Source organism: Esox lucius, chromosome 25 (assembly GCF_011004845.1).
Source record: "Esox lucius isolate fEsoLuc1 chromosome 25, fEsoLuc1.pri, whole genome shotgun sequence".
NCBI classification, from domain to species: domain Eukaryota; kingdom Metazoa; phylum Chordata; class Actinopteri; order Esociformes; family Esocidae; genus Esox; species Esox lucius.
In genome coordinates this window covers 14,388,960-14,406,287 of record NC_047593.1, presented here as the reverse complement: position 1 = coordinate 14,406,287, position 17,328 = coordinate 14,388,960, and the positions used below count along the sequence as shown (strand labels likewise).

Genomic DNA, 17,328 nt, shown 5'->3' with positions numbered 1-17,328 from the left:
ATTGGTAATTTTTCTTTCTGCACGCCGCCTCTCCCTCAGCCTGCCTGCGTGTTCCAAAGCAGGCAGAGTTCAGGGAAAACACTGAGCTGCCGGTCTGTCAATCATAATTAGCCACCACAGGGAGTGAAACTGGGAGGAAGGTCGGTGAAAAGGCATTTTTGGGATAAAAAGGCATACTTGCACTGAAACAACTATGCGTCGACAAGGAAAGGGAAAAAAGTATCTAATTGTGATTAAAATGATTTGTTCTACTTTGGAAGGAATTGCGTAAAGGGCTTTCACTGAAAGCCAAACTTGACGAGTTCACTTGCTAGCAACAATTCTGCCTGGATCACGAAAACACGGGGATTTTTTTCTGCAGTGAATAAATCCAGAAAGAAGGTTACCACGGACGTACGACAGTTTGGGATTATATTCGGCTATTTAACACCCGTTTGTTTGACAAAAGTGGTTGAAATCTGATACATTCTGTCTTGGACTGTCTTGGAAAGTCTCGCTGTTTATTGACTTGCAGGCAGCGCGGACTTGAGGGAGCAGTGACGGTATTTATCTTTTACCCAACTAATAAACATCTACCAATCCAACATTGTAACTTTTCATAATTTGTTGTATCGCCGCTCCCGGTCAGTATTTGCAGGTTCGCCTAAAACAATCTCGGCCCAAACATCCGGACGGCAAGAAAGAAAGGAGGAAAGATGAGCGGGGGAGATGTGGTTTGGTCGGGGTGGCTAAGAAAGTCTCCTCCTGAAAAAAAGTTGAGACGTTACGTAAGTTTAAGCTTTCTATCACATTAATATATCTGAATTTAGATGTCACCGAGCGGATGTAGTTGTCCAAATGTAATATGTGATATTATTTCAAACTCCCTTTTGCGTAGCCTAGGATAATAATTTCTGCTCAGCTGCAGAAAGGTTATGCACCACTACGGTTGTTTGCTGAAACAGAACTGTCGACAATTCATAAGTAGATAATGGTTGATTTTAAAAAACGATTTTAAGTCAAACAACAATAGCATATGCTCCTTGATAAGATGACAGCACGCTTGCTTTCGAGCGTTTCAGTGATTTCTTTATGCAAATTCAAACAGTAGCTTCAAGGAAAATGAAAATGGCCCCACGTTGTGCGACATGCGCATTCCACAGCAAGGCAACTAAAAATGCTAGTTTGGCTAGTCTCCACTTATGTAGTTTCACTGTTGCTCAAACAAACACATCACAACTCTGTTGACAACTCCCTCAATACTGTGATTTAATTCCTAATGACCCGTGTTCTCTGTAAGTAATATGATTTCAAAAAGCAGTTCCTGTTTTTCACAGGAAATGGGCATTTTACATAGCAGTACAGTACATACAGTAGTGGACTACAACCTTAACTGATTATTTGAATATCGACATACATCTGAATCATAGTTGCAGATGGTAAATGGCCTGAGTATGTTTAGTCTCTTACTAGAAAGCTTGCACGCTGCATGCCAGTGTTGATAGTCAAACATTTCCTTTGTGTTTTTACCCTGAGAAATAAAATATTCACCCCATTATTGAAATGGCTACTCCGGCCTACTGTATATACGTTACCATGGATCTCCTTAGCATACTGAATGTACCGGTGGGCAAATCCATTTGGCTATTTTCCCATATTGGATTTATCTATCCAAAGGCCATCTTATCTTTGGCTTTTCGGTCTGTCTATCAGTTTCATATGCTCAGAACCTGCAGAGACTGTGTAGAAATGAGACGCACACCACAACACCCAAGGCATCTGAGAGTGCCTTGCGCGGTCAGCGTAGCTGTTCCATCCCTGGGCTGTTGGCGTTCTCTGTTAGTCGCTGGATATTTTGATTGATATTTGCGTTAGGAACAGAATGGCTTGGTGCTCCACGTAGGCATGTCTTCACAGGAACCACAGTTATCCTGAACTGATTGCAGTCTGTGGTTGGGGATAATGAACCAAAGCAACGCCTGCCAAATTCCAATCCTCCACCAGCGCGGATGTTATTGTATTAGGAGTCGTCGAGATTTTGCGTCATGACCTCGGTTTGCCGTCTTCCTCGTTCTCCTTCTCCGACTAAATGCCCCTGAATCATTGGATGCGACCGAAATGCATTAGTGGTTCATGTTGTCCTACAGCTTTCTGAAGAGACAATGTGGAAATGCTGGTTTTCTGTGTGTTTGGCATGTGTAAGGCTTATTTAAAAACCAAGTGCCATGATTTTTAGTAGTGCAACATTGTCTGCTGTTTTTTAGTCTAAATGTACTGTGTTGAATCAGCCTGCATTCATTTGCCTATCACCTCTGAATTGTTTTAAATGTTATGTTTGCATGTTCCTTTTTTCAGATGGGTGAAATGTTTTCTAGTCTTGTGTTACCAGAATATTGAGATCTACACCCACTCTGTTAGCCTGAAGTCAACTATTTTCTAAAGTTATGAGACCATAAGCAGCGATCGACAACATGCATTGCCCACTGCTTTAGAAACCAGCACCTTTTGCTTGTGGTCCAATTGATTGTTCCACCCCACCATGAAGGCCTGACCCGCAAAAGTTGAATTGTAGTTCATGGGTTTTCTTACACACTCTTTGTCGGCCCAACTCAAACGTATCCTTGAATAGAATCCATAACCTCTTGGGTCAAATTTTGAGACTGGTTTGCAAAAGCGGTTTCTGGTTTTCCGAGGAAGTGTTTACAAAGCATTATAAGTCGAAATGGTCACCTGCGCTGTTTAGGGCAAGTTGACTATCACAAAGCCATTGAGCGAGTGGTGTAGCTCTTAAACAGCCAGGAAATTACAATTTCTATATAGGCCACTTTGTCCAGCCACTGATCCGAATGGCGTTCTGATGTTGGCAATGCTGCTGAGCAGAGATGGTAATATTGTGAAACGCCAATGCTACTACAGAAAATTACGGACATGTTCTCCAGTTGCAATACAAAAATAAAATCTAGTGTGTAGCAACTATTTAAATCTCCACGGCAACTCTGTGACCCCTAACTTATTACGTCATAGACATGTTTATAACTGCTATATTAAGGTAGGCTTCTGCCCCCGAGAGCTTATGCCCCATCGTGGACTTTAGGTTCCCTAATAAAAATTCAGACGGTGTTGCAAATGCAGCTTTATTGGTCGGTTTCACAGACACTGATAAAGCCTGGTCCTGGACTAAAGGAAATCATGCTCAGTGGAGATTTCCCACGGAAATATATCTTTTTGTCCCGGACTAGGTATAATCAGATCCATCTGAACTCGCGGGTGGGGGAGTCTGGGAACACTCCAGTCTGCCCTGAGAACGGAGAGCTGCTCTACTCTCCTCAGGTTGGCCGCCTGCTGTGTGTTCACAGTGGTTCACCCCAGTTTTATCAGGCCACTCTGCTCCAAGCACGGGTTTGCATCCCGTCTGTATGATTCGGTGTGTGTCTGTTGCGGCCTAAAGTGCCTCTTTGTGCTCCTGAAAGAACAGGCTGTTTTTGTTGCTGTACTCCTGCTGTGTCTTTGAATCGCTTCTTGACCCGGCTCATCTGGTTCACACCGCTCCCAAGGCCTGGTTGTGTTAAACACGGTTTCTGTAACCTTGTGTTGCGTGCGTGCTTGCGTGCGTGCGCTTGTCTTTAGTGCTGTGTCCTACAGTAGTATCTTCTCCTTTGCCTGGTTATAGGATCTGTGGTGTAGATCTATGGCCCGGCTTGTAGTGTGTGCAAGCACACTGATCATTGACACATGGTTGTTCCTGGGCCTGGTTTCAGCCCTTCCCCGGAGGCCCCAACCGACTGACACTGTGCCAGGTGTGAGACCCACTCGTGGGGGTGTGTGTGTGTGTGTGTGATTGCCACCATGGTTTCTAGTACCCATCCAGAATGTACTGATACTACACCTCTGCTTGGGTGGAGTAGGGGACCTCACAGATGGTGATGGAGGCATTGATCTGGGGTCGGTCAGAGGTGGTGCAAGGCTTTCTATAGACGCTGAGGAAGAATGTGGTTTTTTTTCTGTCACTGTCACCAGCCCAGCCGCAGCTCTTTCCCCGGAGCTCCAGTCCAGACACGTAGCCCGGCCAGGTGCCTGGTGGTGTACCACCCTGGGCAGCGCCGCGCCGCTGCTGATTGGATTGGACCGGACCAGGGGCTGAAGCTGTTCAGGGGCCGACTGTGTCCAGAACCGCCACGTTCTCTGGCTTAAAGAGCTATGCCCCCAGTCACTCAGGCCTTTCCTGTTGTTTGGCAAGTGGACACACACACACACACACACACACACTTGTTTCATCTATCATGTAGGGCCTTGTGCTGGCCTGTAGCCTCATGGATAATCAGGTTGTGTGTTCAGTTTACAACCTATAAGATGCTTTTATGATAGCTCACGTTCAGACCTGTTGCGTCCTCCCATGTCTTGGTGAGATGGAGCTAGCACGCGCCGAAACTGCAACGCAGCGTGTTTTCATTTCGACTGTGGTCGGCGCTGCGTTTTCCTCCTTAACAAACTTCCCCTTTCAGTTCCCCTCTCAAGCGGAGCCAGGCGGAGCAGCGCCCGTTCACACAGTACCGCTACGTACGGGGTCCTGGGTCCGGTCCGCACCGTGACCAGGATGAGCGCGTATGTGTTTCCTAATGCGAAGGCTGTGATGTTCACACGGCCTGACCCCCAAATGCGCAGCGTGCTCCAAATTCTATGAAGTTCGAGGTTGCGTCTGTTGACGGTGTTTGAGCCTTGCTGCGCGTTTCCCTGCTGCGTCCATTTCAGCTGGTCATCCTTCAGCGACATGTTGACTTCTTCCTTCTCACATGTAGGCAGATGCTCCCTAATGCGCTTACCTGACACGAAGTGGGTTGTCACGTTCCCCCGAGTGGGAGATGGGAGGTAGCGTACTGAGCTGCAGACTTTGTCTTTATAGTCACTGACGTTCGTCTTGTGTTTAGGGAGGCAGTGTCGCGGGCGTGTTGGTAACCAAGCGGGAATTGACCGCTCACATTGGGAGTGGGAACCCGACTTCTCTGGCCTTTCATCTGGGAATGACTAGTAAGGAACCCCGTCTACCATCTTGAGAACCAGCTTGTTTCATATAGTGATTTCTGAGATCGCCAGCTAAGGACATCTTTTGGTTTAGAATAGCTGACTCAACTTGTTGGCCACTAGCCAGTCTGCATTTTTCTACAAGTCGATGGCACGTGAATGCCTCTGACTGGTTTGAACAAATTCCCACCTCCCACAAGGTTACTAAGGCAGCATTAGAGTGGACTCTTAACAGTCCCAATGTAACTATTCTTTCATAGCCGACAATGCCTGGAATGTTGTCACTGCTGAACATCGTAAAGGGTGTTTTTTATTTTATTTTTGTCCTGTCCTGAAACCAAACTGTGCCCTCAAACTCCAATAGGCTTTATGTAACCTAGTGAACTGTGGCTTTGGTGTACTTTTTAAACCTCTAATTACTAAAGCTTTCCGAAGAGGTCTTCTCCCACTGCCCAGTGAAACTGAGATCCAGTTGGTGGTTAGCTGGTCAGCGGCGCTTCATGTGCAGAGATTGTGGCGCTGTCAGGGAGCAGGTGGAACTTCTCCCCGTGTCCCTCTGTAATGTCACGTGGACCTTGCCTCGTTGGAGGCCCTGCTGGCCGGTTTCCTCTAATGCATCCTGAGTTAGTTTCTTCCTCAGTGCTCTTCCCCTTCAGTCCCTAGGAGCGCATCAGTGCTGTGCAACACCCCCCCCCTTAGTACAAGGACGGGCCAACACGGCTAGCTGGCTGGTCCGATATATCCTGAAGGCGCTGTTCTAAATATAGGTCTTGGCACACTAGTGTCTGTGTAGGCCCCTACGTTTCGAGGACCATAAGAGCTCTGGTGAGATGGTGTTCTTCAGGGAATAGGGTGCCATTTGTGTCGTTCCTTTATGACTGAGAACATCCTTCAGTAGGCGGAGAAAAAATTCACCCCACCCCAAGCAGCGAGCGGCTCGAGGGAAGCCGTCTCCTGACCACTGAACGTATCGCGCCGCGTCGCTCCCCGGGCCGAGCCGTTCCCCCACGCTCTCAGGCTGAGCGAACAGCGGGTTTGATTTGCGACCGCGCAGAGGAAACGCTGCAGCTCTTAGAACGTATGGCTGAACGGACGCGTGGAAGGAGGGGGACGTGGCGCGTCGTTAAGTGTCCAGGACTTGCTTTACATTTTTTTTTTAATTGAGCACAGGATTCATTAAATCTGCTTAGTAAGTGGAACAGGGGCTGGCTGTTATCCTCAAGGCCCCCCCCCCCCACCCGGCACACATGTCTCGAACAAACACGCAAACAAACAAGTAAACTGGGCACAGAGAAGAGCTTGTATGGTGTTAGCCCCTCATGCTAGCCAGCACAGCACGCAGATTGTTCTAATCTAGGCCGTGGATGCGACCCAAATTACATACTACTCCTCATTCCCTACGCAGCGCGCTCCTTTTGGCTGGAGCCTATCCCCTTGGGTACCATGACAACGCAACAGTCCATTTTAAGGAGCGGCCATTGTGTTTTGCGCGAGCTGTCAGTCCCAGAGTGTAACGGATGGCGTCTGCCCATTAAATATTGAAAGTCCATTACGTATAAATAAAAAATGTGTGCTGCCGTGCTACCCTGGGCCGTCCTAACTGGCTCTGTCCTGGTTCTTTCCAAAGCCCATTAGTGGTATACCCCCCCCCCCCCACCTGTAGTGGTGGATTGTTGACATACTCACCTGGTTGGTCCTGTCCTCCTAGAACCGGGTCGGGGTGGCGCGGGTCGGCCCGTGGTCAGCCTGTCCTTATCCCTCTTTGCTTGTTTCGACAGGCTTTCATTAAAGTTGAAATATTTCCAAAACAAAGCAACTGACTCTTTTTCAAATGTTTTCTGATTGAAGTATTCCTTACCTGATGGTTGGTGCTCTGGGTTTATGAAGAGCAATGTCCCTAGAGGACCCAAGGCACTTTACTTTTAAAAAAATGTATTTTTCTTGTTTATTTAGCTGAGGCATTTTGGAACCCAATCATGACATGATAAACAGACACAACCACAATAACAAGTGCAGCCAGTTCATCTTAAGCCCTTAAGTTGACCAACTTTTCACCTATACATACACACACCTACACACACACCATTCCTTGACTAACTTTTGCAACATATGAAGCAAACCTGAGTTAACATGAGCTGTGTGGTCTGAAGCAGTATTCGACTTGAGTGGCTTGTTTTTTGCTCAGGTGTGTGTGTTTTCAGTCTCTCCCTGACTCCTCCCCTACCCACCTCTCAGCCAATAGGGACTAACTGGAAAGAAACTTAATTTCACCCTTTAAACAAATCACTGCAGGTTGGCGGGTTTCTCTTTTTGGGCTGCTGGCCAAGGTCAGGGTAGTTTGGAAACGCGTGTTCCTTTATCGGCTTGCTGTTGACATTTGCTCTATCGTACTTGCACAGACAAACCCAGTAAAACCTTATTGCCCGTGGAACCCAACGGATGAGTGGGTTCTCCTGTTCTTTCTGGGGTACCATTGTACGTGTAGAGAGAACCTATTTGGTCCTTGGTGTTGGTACAGTCCTGTTGACGCTCTGAAGCGTGGTAATGTGCCGTGGTTAGACTACAGACAGGGCCCAGCCACTATGATGTCCTCATGACAGGATAACCCTCGGATTCTTGGCCAGATATGGAGAAAAGATAACCGGGGCAGACAGTCAGATATTTGTTGCAACACAAATAAGACATAACATGGTTGTGAGACTCATTTTTCATCCTTGGTTTTATTATTATTTTTTCTCTCACGTTTACATAAGAAAAGCTTCAGCCAGCCCAGTGATGTCTGGCTGGAAAAATGGGGAACGTGCTTTAAAAATAGGCGTGAGCCTCATGACAGAGCATGAGGCTATTTCCAGACCACGTCTGGTTCCTGCTGCAGAGACCAGGGAAAGCACATGTCCAAAGATGGTCCCTTGGCTTTGGTCTGGCCGCGACCATGGCAGAGCAGGGCTTCGTCGCATCAGCTGACAACACCAGGCCTTAGGGAAACAAATATGGCCGCCAGGCAGCCGTCGCGAAACGGTGTAATTCTAGTGCCGTTGTTGCTCCGAAGCCAGTCCCTTGGAGCGTGTAGACGACCGTATGCTCTCGGGTGTCCGAACCAAACCGTCTTCATCATGCTGTGAAGTGTTCAGACGTCCACCGCGTAAAGCTGTCAACAGGCCACACTGTAAAATGCTCAGATGTTGAGTAAGGTGGCCGTCTGCATGCGTTTGCATTGGGATATTCTAGAATTACAATCAATAACACACAGCACCTCCTAGCTCATGCCAGCCTGAGTGGGTATAGGAGAGGGAGAGGAGGAGGAGGAGGTACAGTGGGTTGCACCGAGGCAGCTTTGTGCCCACCGCGTTAGCCGGTCCAGGGCTGTCTTGGCAGGCAGCGGACGTGGGAATGTCAGCCTCTACTGGTCTAACCCGGCTGGTTGGTTATTGTCTCTGAGTCGGTTAGAGGGAAAAACGGAGCGGCTGAGTGTGTGTGTCTCTGTGTGTGTGTCTCTGTGTGTGTGTCTCTGTGTGTGTGTCTCTGTGTGTGTGTCTCTGTGTGTGTGTCTCTGTGTGTGTGTGTGTGTGTATATGTGTGTCTTTCATCTGTCCAACCCCCTTCTCCACCCTCTCTGGCTGTTAAAATCCCACAGGGTGAGTGAGGTGCTGTTTTAGCTCAGTGGGCAGCCCTTAGCTCTGTCTGGCATTATTCCATCCACTGTCATACCAGGCATGCTACATTACAACACTGCCATCAAATCATCCCCTCTCATACCGGACATGCTACATTACAACACTGCCATCAAATCATCCCCTCTCATACCGGACATGCTACATTACAACACTGCCATCAAATCATCCCCTCTCATACCGGACATGCTACATTACAACACTGCCATCAAATCATCCCCTCTCATACCGGACATGCTACATTACAACACTGCCATCAAATCATCCCCTGTCATACCAGGCATGCTACATTACAACACTGCCATCAAATCATCCACTGTCATACCAGGCATGCTACATTACAACACTGCCATCAAATCATCCACTGTCATACCAGGCATGCTACATTACAACACTGCCATCAAATCATCCCCTGTCATACCAGGCATGCTACATTACAACACTGCCATCAAATCATCCACTGTCATACCAGGCATGCTACATTACAACACTGCCATCAAATCATCCCCTGTCATACCGGGCATGCTACATTACAACACTGCCATCAAATCATCCCCTGTCATACCGGACATGCTACATTACAACACTGCCATCAAATCATCCACTGTCATACCAGGCATGCTACATTACAACACTGCCATCAAATCATCCACTGTCATACCAGGCATGCTACATTACAACACTGCCATCTAATCATCCACTGTCATACCGGACATGCTACATTACAACACTGCCATCTAATCATCCACTGTCATACCGGACATGCTACATTACAACACTGCCATCTAATCATCCACTGTCATACCGGACATGCTACATTACAACACTGCCATCTAATCATCCACTGTCATACCGGACATGCTACATTACAACACTGCCATCTAATCATCCACTGTCATACCGGACATGCTACATTACAACACTGCCATCTAATCATCCACTGTCATACCGGACATGCTACATTACAACACTGCCATCAAATCATCCACTGTCATACCGGACATGCTACATTATATACTAGTGTTCATCATCATCCGTCCTGCATGTCTTGGCTATCACTCAGAACTCATCCTTCCCATAGTTCTCTAGTCAGTGCGTTATATTGTGTGTGTGTGTGGTTGGTGGTGACTGATGTGCACTTCGCATTCACGCAGTGTATTTGTAATTTCCTTGGTTCATAGAGATCTCCTCAGTTCAGTGTGTGGCGTATGGAATTCTGACACAGCTCAACTGAAAATGGAAATAGGCTTTGTAATTCATTTTTCTGAATGGGTATGCATTTTTCTTGACTCAAATTCATAGTAATATGTTGCGTGTGGCTTTTTTGTGATGGCTTGTGCGTAATCTTGGTTGTGCATAATCAAAAAGAAATGGCAGAGTATATATTTATATTTGATTTCTAATGAAATGTCCAATACTACACAGACAGTGAAAAAGCTAACGTAAAGGCTAACATTACCAATTATTTCTCTTATTTGCTAAAAGTGAATGTTTTTTTTAATAATTATTTTGAACTTGAGATTCATTGGATAGCAATAACATATGTATTTTCTAGAACATATTAGTCAATGTGAGTAGTAGTAGTAGTAAACCCAGTTGATGTACAATGCTCCAAAAAATGAAGGCAACTCCTAAATCACACATCAGGGTCTCGATGAAGGAAATATATTAAAGATCAACAATCTTTATTGTACATTGTGTAAATCGTTGAGAACAAAATGGCGTAACACTGATCAATGGAAACCAAAATCAACAACCGATTGAGGGCTGCATTCAAACTCACACTGAAAATCAAAGTAAACAGTTGAAATCACAGGCTGTTCCAACTTGTGTGAATTTCATCACGGCAACTCATAATGTGACTCAGTAGTTTGTATGGCCCCCACGTGCCTGTATGCACTCCCAACAAAGTCTGGGCATGCGTCTCCAGACTCTTTCACGTCTGTCACGTGCTCAGTGTGAACCTGCTTTCATCTGTGAAGAGAACAGGGCGCCAATGGTGGACCTGCCGCTTCTGGTGTTCTCTGGCGAATGCCAACTGAGTTGCATGGTGCTGTGAGCCCAATAGAGGACATTGGGCCCGATGGACATGTTTCTTTGGTAAGAAACATGCACACCAGTAGCTCGCTGGAGGTCATTTAGTAGGGCTCTGGCAGTGCTCCTCCTGTTCCTCCTCGCACAAAGGGCCAGATACCAGTCCTGCTGCTGGGTTGATTCCCTCCTACGGCCCTGTCCAGCTCTCTTTGTGTAACGGCCCGTCTCCTGGTATCTCCTCCATGTTCTTGAGGCTGTACTAGGAAACACAGCAAACCTTCTTGCGACGGCACGTATGGATGTGCCATCCTGGAGGAGCTGGACTACCTGTGCAACCTGAATGGGCTGCAGGTACCTGCCCCATGCTACCAGTAGTTACAAGGACACTAGCAAATTGCTAAACTAGAGAAGAATCAGTCAGGAAGGATGAGGAGAGAGCAATTGTCTGTGGCCACCACCTGCAAAACCCTAACCTCCCTTTTTTGGGGATTGTCTTGCACTTGCCTCTCCAGTGCACCTGTTGTCACTTTCATTTGCACCTAAACAGGTGACATTGATTCACAATCACTTATGCTTTCTTACTGGACAGATTGATATCCCTGAGGTTTAATTGATCTGGTGTTTTAATGTGTTGATTACGTGTTCCCTTAATTTTTTTTGAGCCGTCTATATGCATCCAAAAGCCAGTAATTCGATGGACAGACACTGTGAGGAAGAGTGTCTGTTGTAGAGGACTCCTGTTGAGTGGCTGCTGTGAGAGAGCTGGACCCCCCATGAAAAAACATGTTCTGTCCTGACTACGCTATATAATGTAATATGACCACATGCTTTCAAAAAAAACCTCCTTTATTTGTTATTTTTTTAGCCCCTTTAATTATCGTGATCCCATACCCAGACCTGTGTGTGTGTGTGTGTGTGTGTGTGTGTGTGTGGGAGGGGGAAGGTCTGCGTGGGGACGAGCTGTGAAATGCCTCCGTCTCCCCGTGTAATTTCTCAGAGTACTGTGAGGCAGCCGGACCCATTTGGAGAGACAGAGACCATTATTTCTCTCTTCCCCCATCTCTCGATTTCTATTTGACTTTCTGTTAATTTCATTAGCTAACTGGCCCTCTCTCTGCCCCTGTGGGCCCACGGGCCTGATTGCATTATACAGGGTGGTGCTGCTCGATATCTTTGGCCTGGCTACCAGCCAAATAAAGGTTAAGATGCACTCTCTCTCGCTCACATTCTCTCTCATGCACGCGCACGCGTGCACACACACACACACACACACACACACACACACACACACACACACACAGAGGGAATGAGAGACGGACAAGACCCTCCCAGTTGAAGACTTTGTTGTGACGGACTGGGTTACACTCGGTCTGATTGGGAGACGCCGGACTCCGTCCCATCTCTGTGTCCTCTTCCTCCAGTATGTCCTTAAACCCAGTGGAATAGCTCGAGTGCTCGACCCAGTTGACATGTCGTAGGTCCGACTTCGTCTCTCTCGCCCCTTCACACGGCCATAGCATTTGGATGGGCTACTGCACTGGTCGATGGTGTAGGACTCAAGGTCAGTACTAATGTACAGATTATTGGCTGTTTTCTTCTTTTACTGTTGTAGAGGGACTCCTGTTGAGTGGCTGCTGTTACGGGGGGGGGGGACTAAAACAACTGGTTGATATCTGTCGCGCTCCTTCGTCATAGCTGTCGTAGGGCGCAGTTGAAGTAGTGGAAAACATTCTGGAAGAGCTCCTCTGATGCTGTTTGTACGGCAAGGCGTTGACGGATTAGTTGTTTACATTTGATGCCTCTCGGAACCATAATGCTGATAATTCGACCAGATGTTACGGTCATTGATGTTTTCTGCGGTTTGGCCCCCAGGCCATGTCCTTTTCTTTCCACTGGCTGAGTGTGTGCCCAAGGATACTCCAATGATGGCCATTTGTGTTGTGGACTGGTGTGCTCAGTCCACACACACGTACACACACGGACACATATGTTTGTATGGCTATCCTCATGGGGACCAGAAAAATGAAATTGTATGCTCCCTTGCCCTAATCTTAACCATAACCCTTACCCTAACCCTAACCTAACCCCAGTCTAATCTTAACCTCAATAAAGTAACATTTATGCCTAAACTTTACCTAGATGTAATGCCTAACCGTAACCCTAAACTTAACCAACAATGCCTGGACTTAAAGAAATCCCAGTTCCAACTCTAAAATGAATTGTAAGTTTGACCCTAAACCCTGAGCCGGAAATTGACTTTTGCCTCATGGCGACCAGCAAAAGGTCCCCATGAGTTCAGTTCTTTCTGGTTTTACTATACTCATGGGGACATTTGGTCCCCATGAGTATAGTTCGACCTAAACGCGTGCGCGCGCACTCAGAGAGCAGAACTGAAGGGGCGAAGGTCTGTGGTCTCCATAGCTCTCTGCAGCCCAGGAACACTCCGGTCATGTGAACAGCCCGTCCATGCCAGTGGAATGTGTTGAATTCTAAAGATGCAGCTTTGACAATCGCATGTGACTTAGCGAGCTAAGGGAAGAGGGGAGTAGGTGAAAGGGGAGATGCATGCGCTAGAATGGGGGTGCTTGGGTGTTTTTTTCTACTGTTGTGAGATTGTAGAGCAGGGGAGGGGAGAAAACACAACATAACTTCAGGATGTTTTCTTCTCCTGTGTGTGTTTACTCTTCTTTGCCCCCTCCCTTGTCACGTCTGCCCCCACATTTAGCAGCAAAACTCCAAACCTCACAGGTAGAGACCACGTTGTTCCTCATTCGTGTATGTACCAGAGGTGCGTCTGTTCTGTGAAACACGTTTTCCATCTGAGCCTTCCACATTGAGATGACCAAGTCCTGGCCCTTATCTCCCTGCCCCCATCGGTTCTCACGGCGACCGGTTACCAGTTCTAGTAACAACAATCCCTCTCTGACTGAGTGCATATCCAGCATGGTTAGAATGGGCTACTGTGCAGCCACAGGCAGCTAATTTCATGGGAGTCTTAGTGGCAGTTCCCAGTGGGTTTACTATCAGCACTAGTCTGCAAATTCATCTAGGAGTTGCAGTACATAGTATGTCAACATCTTCCAAGCCTGTTAGTATGAAAGAAGCAAAAACTCTGATCAATTTGTTGTTTGCCTGTCAGTAACTCGTGAGACCTACAAATCAACTAGTCCCTTATCTCCGGTTATAGAATTAGTTGACTGCTAGTGGCTTTAACTCCTCTGGTTTAGGTTTTACCGCAGTTTAATCCAGCTGTATTGTCTCTGTATGATGTTGTATTTGGCCTGTGTGTGGACTTCTTGCATCGAAGCCACTAGTGTGCAGAGTTTACATTCACTGGTATTCCCCTGTGGTCCTTGTTTTATGGCGGTAGTACAGAGTAGTGAAGCATTTCAGTTCTGATGATAAATGTTTACGTACAGTTACGTCATGCCGACTAGTTCGCACATTTCACCCTTGTTTGCATTATATCCTGTGTGTTTTTCACCTGCCAACGTGCACCCAGCTGTCATTTGTTTGAAGATGGTGTGGATTGTCTTTTAGTTCATAAGAGGATTGTCACTTAGCTAATACATATTGATCTCTGGCCTGGGTTCTGCTGCTTCCCTGTAACAAAAACGATTGACTATACCTTGCCGCCTGCAAATTTGGTCACAGTAATCAACAGGCATGTTGGGGTGCATGCCCTCCTGCGCATTGGGGGTGCATGCGAGTGTGTTTCTACTTGGATCGTCACCATTGCCTCCCACCTCTGAATTGGCCGACGTACACCACATCGTTATGCCTCAAGGCCCATCTGAAACCAGTCACACACACCCACCCACCCTCCCCCAGAAAAGCAGTGGTTGTGCCAAACGAGCAAACTGTAAAACAGGGGTAGCACAGCGTTTAGTAAGACATTGCAGTGGCTCGAGGGGAAATTACTGCCGTGACACAGCAGCCAGGCTGTTATTAAATTGGTCCGTTCTGTGGGAACAAGACGCACAAATGCTCCGAGTAGCTTGTGGGTCATGGGAGTTTTTGATGAAAACAATTGTATTATTAAAATTGACATCCGCCGGGTTCGTGGAAACCGCTGGCCAAATTACTAGTTGTAGTTTTGGGTGGAGCAAAGGGCTTTGTGTGACAACACTGCTGTGGGCGTTTGAGTTGCCCGAGCCTGATGGTCTCTGTTGTGGTGAGAAATGGATTGAGAGGGTGGTGCTGTGGAGCTGGTGAGTAGGACGGGAAGGTCAAGGCGAGGTGAGGGGGTGGTGAAGGATGAGTTACTGTAGTCTGTGCACTGCAATGGGGGTGGGGGACAGTAGCGACACCGTCATTGGCGAAACCTGTGGAAGGAGAATGTTTGTCTAATTTAGTGGATATTCGTCAAGTCCATCCTGACTGAGAACTTTTTTGCGTTACGGTCGATCAAGTCTGTTTTGGATACGTTTTGGCTTTTCGTTAAACAACATTCATGAATAGTTTATTTTTTATTTTTTTGGGAGAGATTGCTATAATCCTGTTTGTTTCAGCTGGTAGCATGGCTCAAATATAGAGCCTATGGTGGTACTTGGTTGTTTCTAGCTGTGATGCTGTCGATTGGCGTGTTGACGCCAACTATTGTATACTGGGGTAGATTAAAATGACGGCGAACTCTGACGTGGTTCGTTGAGTAGCTGTGTAGTCTCACCGAGTCTCTGTTTGATCCTGTGGTATATGGCATTTCCATTGTTTTAGTCCGGTTTCACGGACCTCTTTACCACGGCTGTTGCTCATAGTTTTATTGGAGTTTACAAGTGGGATGTAACTGAACCCCCACGCAGGTCTTCAGCTGCGGTTTGCAGAGGTGTTGTGTAGAAACTAACATCCACACACACACACACACACACACACACGTGTATTCCAGTCAGGAATACACACACACACACACACACACACACACACACACACACACACACACACACACACACACACACACGTGTATTCCAGTCAGGAATACACACACACACACACACACGTGTATTCCAGTCAGGAATACACACACGTATTCTTGTAAGAACGCATTACAAATAAGTGTTGTCCTTTTAAACAGGGCAGAAAACATTTTGGAGAAACATTTTACAGAAATTGCTGACATAGTTTTGGGAATGCTTTCACAAGGAGTGACATGGGAAATAGTTGACATTTCTGCTCCTCCTGCTGCCTCCGGCGCTCTGCGGTGGCTCCGAAACACACGCACGGTCACACTCCAACTGAAAGTGAAGCGCTGCGGCAGTATCGGCGTGACAATCTGTTGACCGGTTTCCACGATGAGGGAGGCGTGTCTCCGGGCTGCCTGAAAAACAGGCCTCAACAAGCCCAGCTCCTCACCTGTGCTGTGTCTAGTCCCCAGAGAAACGCCGCCATTCGAATCCTCGGAGTGCTGACACTAAGAGGGGACTAGTGTGTTCCTGTGTTTTAAGTAAGCAATAAGGCGCAAGGGGGTGTGGTATATGGCCAATAAACCACGGCTGAGAGCTGTTCTTAGGCACAATGCGACTCTGAGTGCCTGGACACAGCACTTAGCTGTGGTATTTTGGTAAAATATCACAAACCACTGGGAGGCTTTAGGCTCAAATGAGCTAGTTACCACAATTAGAGCTGTAAGAGGTGATGGTCATACCCGGGATATATTGTCTCATACCATAGCTATCAGCATTTAGTATTCAAACCACTCTGTTTATGACTGGGGATGCACACTTCTAGTGCACACTTGGGGATGACCGAGAGCCTGTTAACCCTCATAACACACGTTCGATTATTGATGGGAAATGGTGTGTCAGTAAACGCAAGCCTTTTCGAAATACTTACACGCTTCTGTGTTTTGGGGAAAGGGAACATCAAATGATGTTATCCCTTACGACATCCTATTCAAACACATGTCCTTTTATAATGTTTCATTTCCCCTCTGGAGACATTTTAGTTTCTGACCAGTCATACATGTTTCCACTGACTCCATTTACTAGAAGAAATGTAGCTTTTTGTGTAATAATGAATAGAAGCAAACATTGAAGTTTTGTCTGTCTTTCAGGTGCTCATTTTCTAATTTGTAGAAGTCTATAGTCTTTGCTTATTGTACTTTGAAGACTAATTGCAACAAAGTCAAAAAGTAAGCAAAATGTCTCCTGAAATGTATTAATGAACTCTTCATTAAATGTTGAATCCTTTGTGTTCCATCTCCCACAGATGTCATTGGAATATTTCACCTTGCTGTGTTTGGCAATAATAGAAATGAAACAAAATGTTGTTTCCTCTATCTTTAAATAAATCCAGGTCCACCCCTTATGCTCTTCTTTAGTCATATGGAAAAAGCACAGGAATTGGATTATGTTTGAATCAACCCAACCCAGGGCAGTAAATGTGATTTGGTCTGAGGCGATTCTGTTCTCTGATTGGATTAAAGACGCCCAGCTCCTGGGTGATGGTCAGTAGGGGCGAGAGAGAAAACACACACACACACACGCAGCTACCTACATGACAGAGGCGTGCACGTGTAGCCTGTGTGGGCAGTGAGAAGCTCTGGTTGTCTGTCTGCCTGGTGCCTCTACCACCCACAGCCTTCTGCTGCAGTGTGAATGTGTTCCCATCTCCACCAACTGTCCGCCAG

At 46.7% G+C, this 17,328-nt stretch overlaps 1 protein-coding gene across 8 annotated transcripts in view; it reads left to right on the top strand.

The window, feature by feature from the left end:
* Window positions 1-17,328, top strand: part of gab1 (GRB2-associated binding protein 1) — a 51,001-nt gene continuing 33,673 nt past the window's right edge. For 2 of the 8 annotated variants that reach the window (XM_020043870.3, XM_020043869.3), the window contains exons 1-2: window positions 3-542; window positions 629-767. In XM_020043870.3, the coding sequence (XP_019899429.2) occupies window positions 696-767 (72 nt within the window). In that variant the 5' untranslated portion in view covers window positions 3-542; window positions 629-695. Of the gene's footprint in view, window positions 543-628; window positions 768-12,174; window positions 12,265-17,328 lie in introns of those variants that run through there. The other 6 variants (XM_020043872.3, XM_020043868.3, XM_013140669.4 and 3 more) reach the window with 4 other exon arrangements.